Source organism: Vicia villosa, linkage group LG3 (assembly GCF_029867415.1).
Source record: "Vicia villosa cultivar HV-30 ecotype Madison, WI linkage group LG3, Vvil1.0, whole genome shotgun sequence".
NCBI classification, from domain to species: Eukaryota; Viridiplantae; Streptophyta; class Magnoliopsida; order Fabales; family Fabaceae; genus Vicia; species Vicia villosa.
Window position 1 is genome coordinate 83,881,741 of NC_081182.1, and position 9,031 is coordinate 83,890,771.

A 9,031-nucleotide genomic window follows, 5' to 3' on the forward strand; every position below is an offset into this window, starting at 1 on the left:
CATTTATAAATTAAATCAAGCTTCTTTTTGACAATGCAACTTTTGGGCATGCTGCCTCATCTCTCTTTCTGTTTGAATGTTCCTCATTGCAATTTCTCAATAGAAGACACAACCTGTTTCTTCTATATGTGGATGTTGGCTCATGTGCAATAAGTACTAGGGGGTATTCATTTCCCATCTTTGTGTAAATCATACCATCGTTTGAATATGCACTAAACACTTAGTTTTGCTTATGTATCACACAGTAGTATTTTGGGTTTATTCCAAGCAGGTGAAGCATGTTAAATCTAATACTAGTTTATATGTTGGTTTTGTAGACAGAGAAGATATGAGAGCATAGTTTGAACAAAATTCACAAAAAGATAAATAATCCATTCTGCATAAATAAACAAAACCATACTTATTATAAAGTATAAATATGAAAACATAATTCAGTTTTTCTTGTAATCACTCAACAAGAGAAACATAAAAATGGCTTAACTTAATAACAATGTACTTGATCACTTCCTAAACAAAACAAAAAAAAATCAGTTATTGAGGCAAATATAGAGACAAACACACCCTTGTTCCATTATTCCAAACCATCTCTAGCAAACACCATTCATCTTATCATTCAACTTCGTCCTCTCCAGCACAAACTTCTTCCAAACCGCAGTTATCTCTCTTTGAGTCTCCAAAGCACTCTTTTTCGCTTTCACAACTTCACCATTACTCTTCACAACTTCTTCAAGAACCGTAACATTGCTACTGCTACTTATCATCCTTATCCTTGCTGCAAGTGCATCGAGCTCGTGCAACACTTTCTCGATATCCGCCACAAGGCGCTCTGCTAAAGTCCTCGAGAAATCCTCCCTTATGACAACGCGTAGAACGGTTATGTGTTGAGCGTCCGGAGGCATGCTGTATGCCGGAACAATCCAGCCAGAGCGCCTCAACAAGTCGGAGATTTGGAATTCGTCGAAGTGTGTGTGGTCCTTCAATGTGAAGGCCACGAGAGGAACACCGTCGTCTTTCGACACAATGTTGAAACGCCCCATTTTCTCGAGTCCTTCTCTTAGTACTATCATGTTGTCTCTACAATTTTCCATCACACCTTTATACCCCTGCAACAAGTTAATGCAAAGAACTAGCACATCACATATCACATGGTTTTGAAGTGTTTCACAAGAAAAATATGAATCTTTCAAACACTTATGTTAATGTTAAATATATAAAGGATATGTTTGGTATGTTTTAATACCTCAAAACCAAGGCGAATCATTTGATAGTATTGAGCAATAACTTGGCTAGAACCTGCATTTCATAGTTTTGTTAAGTACTCAGATTCACCGCACTCAAGAAACCTCTAATGGTCTGATCAAGATCAGACAACTCACATTTCAATTTGATATATAAATTCCAACATGAGTCGTCTGATCTTGATCTAATAATCATTTGCATAACGCGAATGTTGCAAATGCTAAATCATGAATCCAAATCCTATTATTGCGTGTTCCAATTATGTGTTACGTACCTTTGGAGAAGTTGAGGGTAAATGTAGGTTGATCAGCCCCAAGATAGTTGATGTGAAAGATGAGTTCCTCAGGCAAATCATCCTTGCTTCTCCAAATAGCCCAACCAATTCCAGCATAAACAAGACCATATTTGTGACCACTAACGTTGATGCTCTTCACTAGCGGTAAACGAAAATCCCACTCGAGCTCTGGATAAATAAATGGAGCAATGAATCCACCACTAGCTGCATCAACATGAATAGGAGTGTCCCATCTACAAAAGAATTTCACATATCATTTCCTCAAGATTACATCAGTTAAAGCGTTCAGATACATTAGTTATTCACTGAATCTAAAAAGTAAACTTTCTCTTATAATAAGGATTCAGAGGTAATATTATAACCGGTTAACTTACCCAGTTTCCTTATTCTTTTCAACAAGGAGATCGTTTAAGAGTTTAACATCTTCAAACTCGCCATTCAGCGTTGAACCAAGAATAGCAGCAACACAAATGGTGTTCTCATCAACCAACTCCACAGCCTTTTTAGGGTCCATTACATAGTATCCTTCACTTAGTTTCACTTCTTTCAACTCCACCTCAAAGTACCTTGCAAATTTCTCCCAACAAACCTTCAAATGAAAATAATCAAAGCGAATTAAAGAAGGGAGTAATAACACAAACAATGTAAAAAAAGGATAATACGATTTTGAATATATAATTTATTTTTATTTTAATATATAATAAAGTTTATACAGAAATAGAAAATAAATATATAATAAGTTGCGCCACTACCATTATATGTGTACCTGGACATTGGCTCCAGTGACAATGTTGGGTTTGTCAATAGGCTTTCCCTCAAGTTTTCTTTTGTTCTGCCATTTTCTTTTGAATGCTAATCCTGCTAACATTATGGCTTCTGATGAACCAACAGTTCCAACACCAACTGCAGTCTCAGTTTCTTCAAGGGGTGCATTGAAAAGATGAGCTATCATGTTAACACACCGATTCTGCATATAAATAGTGATGTTAATTTTTGCATGATTTTTGTAGCTATACATAGTGTTGTTAATTTGGAATTTTAAAACTTATGATTATTGAGACCTTCCATTTTAAGTTAGTATAAAATCATTTGGTTCAAACCAATAAATCATGAGATTAATGAATAAAATAATTTTATCCGTTATCCAATTAAAATAAAGTATTTTGACAAATAAATTATAATAAAATTATTTTAGTAACTATTTTTTCCATGATTCTCTCTTGTTACGTGTTAAGATGTTTTATTCTAATTAGAGGATGGTGTAAAGTTGTTTTAACATTTATGTAAATAACATTTATGTGTTAAATTGTAAATAACATTTATGTTAAAAATAAATATGATTTTTAAAGTATATGGCTTTTTTTTTTTTAAATATGGTCTGAAATTATAAATTTCCTTACCATTATAATAAAGTATTAATATTTAAACCATGATTAGTACCATTAGAAAAACTAAAATCACCATATAATTTAAACTATGATTAGTACATAAATGTGTTTTAATAAATAAATAAATATATAAAAATATTTATACAATATTGGATTCTATCATTTATTTTGAGAATAGAGTGCAGATTAGGAGTAGACAATAAATACAATAGGAAACCATCCTTGACTACAATAAATGAGGGCGGAGCGGGTAAAGTCCGCGAATATTATATCTTTTAAGCTTAAAAATACAAAAGTTTATGTAAATAATCATGTCAGCAAAGAAAACGGAACGAGACAGGGAGGATACAATAGAAGATGAAGGTTTAAATCTTTGACCCACCTCATGCTAAAGTCCGTACAAAACAAGCATGTCTAATTGATCGGGTCGATTTTACCACCATGTTCAGTTTTTATTTTTAATTCGAGTCTAATTTAAAATAAGAGTGTCTATGGTATACATGAAGTTCATTCAAAAATATATTTTTAAATTTTAAAGATATTTTTTATTTTTCGTTCGAGATAATGCCTTAATCTATGTCTAATGTTATTACTACTCCCTCCGTTTTTTATTATAAGTCGTTTTAGACTTTTCACACAGTTTAAGAAAAATAATAATTGTTGTATGAAAATGAGAAATTATGAAGGTTTTTACAAAATTATCCTTCATTAATGACATGTGAAAGATAAATTTATATAATTGAAAGGAGAGAGAATAATAAATATTTAAGGATATAATAGGAAAAATAGCATTAATTATTCATTGGAATTGTAAAGCGACTTATATTTAAATACAATTTTTTTTTCTAAAACGACTTATAATAAAAAACGGAGGGAGTATAGATTTTGGGCTCAGACCCTTTTTTTTTTTTAGCATTTAACAAAAGAGGAAACAAATAAATCAGGTTGTTCTTCGTTTTGTTATCAATTTTTTTTCTATCATATAACATGAGCTATATCTTCTGAATTGAATTATTTTCTATAAGCAAGAGTTAGGGATTAAAACAATTTTTAAAAAAAAACAAATCAGTACTTTCTTATTTTATAACTTAAAATAATAACATAAGATTTAGACCGTCTTGATTATGATCAAACGGATATCATTGCCCCAAATGTGTGAATGCATTGAATGTATCAGCATGGAATCACCATTAGTTTAAATGACAAAATTCTTCACTCCTTACACAAAACTTTTGTTTCATTTATTATTTATGAAAAATAATTAAATGCCACATTCATAATAAATTTAAAATATTAATTTTCTTGCCAATGAAACAATAAATTAATAGAAAATGTTAACGAGTGTCTTAGGACACTCTAAGACACTCTTCAATAAATTAATATATTTTAAAAAGATAGTATATTCTTATAAAAAAATATTTATATTTAATACATTAAAAATTAAAATAAATTATTTATAAAAAATAAAGATATGTTTTTCTGATTAATGTTAAATGTGCCTTAAGACACGTGCTATAAGTTAAATGCAAAATGTTTTAAAAAATATAGAAGTTAATCATTAATTTTCGTTACCTTTTTTATCACAAACTTTTCATTTTTAAATTTTTAACATGTGCTTTAGGTCCAAGTTAGAATTACCCATATTTTTGTTGATAAATACTTGTATTTAATATATTTAAAATTAAAATAATTGATTTATTAGAAAAAAAATATTTTTTATATAGAATATTTAAATAATGCTTCTAGAACATTCGATAGCACGATCCTGAATTAATTTTTAAAATATTTTAGATTTTTTTAGTTTACCAATGTTTATTTAATAACAACTATTTCCTTCATTCTTTTTCAATTGTTGAATTTGAAGAAAGAAAAGTGTCACTTTTAGTTTTTTTTAATATTCAATGTATCATTAATTATTAATTTTTAAATATCACTCTTAATTATCTATGGTTTAAAAAAAATAAATAGAATAACAATAGTAGTAAATTATTAAAAGGATAGTAATAAATTTACTGCTCTGCAATAAGTCAAACAAAACAACTAATAATTTAATTAAAAAATACTCATTGGGTAAAAATGTAGGGTTCCTCATCTATAATAATGGAGGGAATCCCTAGTTAAAGAAAAACTAACTAAGCATTAATATCTGTAATAGTTAAAAAAACATCAACAGAAAGAAAAAAAAAAAGCAACCGATCCAAAAATTGTCGACATAAGGAAAGAAGGTGACACTAAAACAATTGTTTAATCAAACAACCATGCTGCATTTGTCAACAATAAAAAATAATCAATCATAGCACAACTTGCGAATTTTTTATTGAAAATAAATAATTTATTCTCCTTCATTAACGCCTTAGAATAAATATTTTACATTCCATGATTTGTGCTCTAAAATTATTACAATAAATTAAAAGTCATACTGCAGTTTTTAGGAAGAAATGTCTACAAAGTAAAAATATTTTTTTTAATCAAAAATTTTAAATAGGCCATTTTTAATATTTGATTGACTAACTTGCAGCTATAATCAGGGTTTTAAAAAACATTTTGCAATTGAAAATACAAAATGGTTTAAGTGAATGTCAAACACCTTTTTATATTAAAAAATAAATTATGATTAATTCATCATGTGACGATCGCAATCAATATCGCGATATTTTGCTTCGATGGAATCAGTAAAACCCCATCTTTTAAAACTTGACCCTAACATTTTTCATAAATTAATTAAAGATCAGAATAAAAAAGTAAAGTATATAGTAGTATATACCTGTAATTCAGTGGTGACGGGGTATTCATCCATGTCAACGTAGTTCTTGTTGATGGAAGCCATGATGAGTTTATCACACTCTGGCTCCATCCATGTTGTCACAAACGATGCCAGATTCAACCTTGGATTTCCATCCAGCATCAGTTCATCGTTTATGATCTGATATGCCGCATCCTTCGGTATCGATTCCTCCGGCATCCTGAATCTATAATAAAATTCAACCAATATGCGTCAAAAAAATATCAACAATAAATCATATGATCTATTAACCAGAGACACAGACATGTAACAGACACCAGACACGTAACAGACATCAGACATATATCGTTGGTAATACCTGGGAAGTGAAGTTCTGACATAGCGAGAAGCAAAGGTAGAGTGGACGGAGACATCGGACTCGGAGGCTGTTTTTGAGAGAACCATGGTGGTGAGACAGAAAGGGCTGTTTGTTTATTTGTGTTGGGAGGTTTGATGAATTGAAACAGGGGACTTATGCATCTATATAAATACACAGATTAGTGCGCTACAGGTTTTGCCTCATTAACTCTAATAGGTAAAAGGGCCAATCAGATACTCTATTCAACAGAAGAAAAAAAGAACCAATTGGATGCTAGTAGTCTATATAAAGTCAAGGATTTATTAACACGGAATACTTTTTCTACTCTTACTTTTTGATTATTCTAAATATTTAAGACCTTTAAAGGAAATTATAAAAAAAATTATAAATCAAATGGCGAATTAATAAATTTGTTGGCTATTTTTATATGGGTTTTGCTAACCAGTGTTCTTAGGACAATGGTTAAGTATTTCAAAAAAAAAAATATTTTATAAAAAATTTAATATTTTAATTTTCAAGAGCGTAGATTTGTGAGATAAAATTTACTATTTTAAAGTCTTAACTATTGCCTTGAGAACACTGGTTAACATTTCTCTTTTTATATTTTTACAATTTTTTTCTTGTAAAAAAATTATTATATAAAAAATTGAAAAATCATATATTTTAAGATATAATAACTTTTAAAAAGATATAAGTAGAAATCATGAAATTCAATATTACTTAATATTATTTTTTAAAAGTTAATCTAATTTTAATTGAAGTAAAAAAAGTTTAGTACTTTGTGATTACCGCCAACTTTTTAATTTGAATGATATTTTTTTTAAAGTGAAACTCAATAAGGATAGATGGTTTGTATCATTCTTTTACATATGAATGCTATTATTTGTACAATTAAGTGATAAAATAAAATAAACTCAAGAATGTTCTAAAAATATTAGTTTTTAGTAGGGGTGGCAAAACGGGCCCGGCCCGCGGGGAAAGCCCGTTTTACCCGCACTTTTTCACGGGGCGGGGCAAGGTTTTAGGCCCGCTCTCTTTAATGTGTCCGCCCCGCCCCGCCCCGTTTTTTTGTGGGCTTTTGCGGGCATTTGTTTTTTCATAGAATTTTACTATTTTTAGGCCTAAAAAGCCGAATGCCTGCGGGCTTCCCCGCCCCGCCCTCACTTTTTTGCGGGGCGGGGCAAGGTTTTAGACCCGCACTCTTAAAAAAGCCCGCCCCGCCCCGCCCCACCCCATTTTTTCGCGGGCTTTTGCGGGGCGAGACTAAATGGGGCGGGCATGCCCGGTTGCCACCCCTAATTTTTAGTAAATCTAAAGAAGTTTTTGATAAAAAAAATGTTTTTTAATAAGATATTGTTAGCAACTATCATTAATATAAATATGTTCCAGTCACAATTAAAATTAGTAATGAATTGTGGTGATGGATTTCTGATGTGGCATTGCAAGCCTTTGGTGCGGTAGAATACATGAGTGGATTTGAGGTTAATACTCCAACATTTAAGTTATTGTCAATAATCCAAAAAGAGGTAGAGTAAAATATAAAAAATGTGTGTATCTTAAGTATACGCTTTTAGAGAAGTATATATACCCCTGGGTCAAGTTGTTATTTGACTTTGTTTTGGAGCAGTCAGGGCCGGCTCAAAGGTAAGGCGGGCTAGGCCCTTGTCTTGGGCCTCAGAAAAATATATTTTTTATTAAAGGGTATTTAGGCCTCAAAAGTAATTTTAATATATCATGAGTATAACGAATTTTCTACTAAACTGTTTGCTTGGCTCATTTGGTTAGTGAACACCTCTTAATCTATTTGATCTTGGGTTCGAATTTGGTTGCTGGATGAAAAAAAGTCATATTTTTACTATATTTTTTTTTCTTTTACAACTATTATTTTTCTTTTTAAGACATCGGTCTTTCTTTTAACAAGAAAAAATATATTTATTTATTAATCAAACAGTAATTTGAATACTTTAATTGTTATTGAGTAAAATAAATAAATTATACCAATTTAATAATTAACTTTAAAATTAAAAAAAAATTAATCTTTACCTTACATAAAAAATTAAAACATGAGTTGAGAAATTATTCAACTTTGATAAAAAAAATGTAAATATTTAACTACCAATTTTAACATTAGTTTCATAATAAATACAAAAAAAATTAATTGTAAAAATATCTTAGAACGTTTTCTAAAAATTAAATATTTTAATGATAGTAGTTGGAAAAAAGTCTCATTATATTCGCCTTAGGCCTCACATTATGTTGGACCGGCCCTGGGAGCATTAGTTATTGGGTCTTGTTTCTAAGCATCGAATTGGCTTTCTTTGTTTGAGCTTTGTTGGCCCATTACAATTACTGTAACACCTTAATTTATTAATTGTTTTATTGGTGATTTTTGGTGTTTTACCTAATTATAAATGTGCATATTTTATTTTGTTAGTATACCTTAATTGAATAAATAAGAGTTGGAATAAATAGGGTTAGTAGAATTATTAGAAATTATTTTAATAATTAAATAATAGTATTTTATTAAATTTATTTAATTTAATAGAAAATATAGGATTTGGGCCAATAGTGTGAATTATGGGAAGTGGAATGGAAGAAGGAGTAAGAGGGATAAGAGTTGAGTCAGAATAATAATTTCAAAAAGATTATTCTAATGATATAAGTTAAGAGCCTAACCTAAGGCGTGTTGAATCGTCGGGAGTTTTGTTGTTGCGTGGAGTAATTATTACTATCGAAGTCATGGATTTTGAAAATGTTGAGTTGATGGTCTCGTCAATCTGTCATACCCCAAACAAGTCAATCTACATCTTCAGGTCTAAGAAGATTGAACACAGTCCTTTTGGGACTTTGAAATGTTTGACTTCTTTTTCGTGATCTGCTAATTTCTCGTTATGTTAACTTTAGTCAAACGCAAATTAGTTGTTCGAACTCCTCCTTACATGATAATTTTCTTATAGCCTCATCGACATTGGGAATTAGAAAAGGTGCCAGTCAGAAGACTTAAAGGA

At 30.2% G+C, this 9,031-nt stretch overlaps 1 protein-coding gene across 1 annotated transcript; it reads right to left on the reverse strand.

Annotated features, from left to right (window-relative positions):
- Nucleotides 1–381: 381 nt before the first annotated feature.
- Nucleotides 382–6,247, reverse strand: LOC131662091 (glutamate decarboxylase 1-like). The gene is made up of 7 exons (XM_058931784.1): nucleotides 6,024–6,247; nucleotides 5,687–5,891; nucleotides 2,301–2,501; nucleotides 1,909–2,123; nucleotides 1,514–1,767; nucleotides 1,241–1,293; nucleotides 382–1,103 (listed from the first exon to the last, which is right to left on the reverse strand). The coding sequence occupies exons 1-7, from the start codon at nucleotides 6,107–6,109 to the stop codon at nucleotides 588–590; spliced, it is 1,530 nt and encodes a 509-aa protein (XP_058787767.1). The 5' UTR covers nucleotides 6,110–6,247; the 3' UTR covers nucleotides 382–587.
- Between the last annotated feature and the right edge of the window lie 2,784 nt (nucleotides 6,248–9,031).

Excerpts from the sequence above, each read along its gene's own strand:
- LOC131662091 (XM_058931784.1), bottom strand. The coding sequence starts at position 6,109 with ATGGTTCTCTCAAAAACAGCCTCCGAGTCCGATGTCTCCGTCCACTCT. Across the intron at positions 2,502-5,686 it reads CCGTCACCACTGAATTACAG|AATCGGTGTGTTAACATGAT; the intron begins GTATATACTACT and ends ATTTATATGCAG. Across the intron at positions 2,124-2,300 it reads TCACTGGAGCCAATGTCCAG|GTTTGTTGGGAGAAATTTGC; the intron begins GTACACATATAA and ends TTTCATTTGAAG.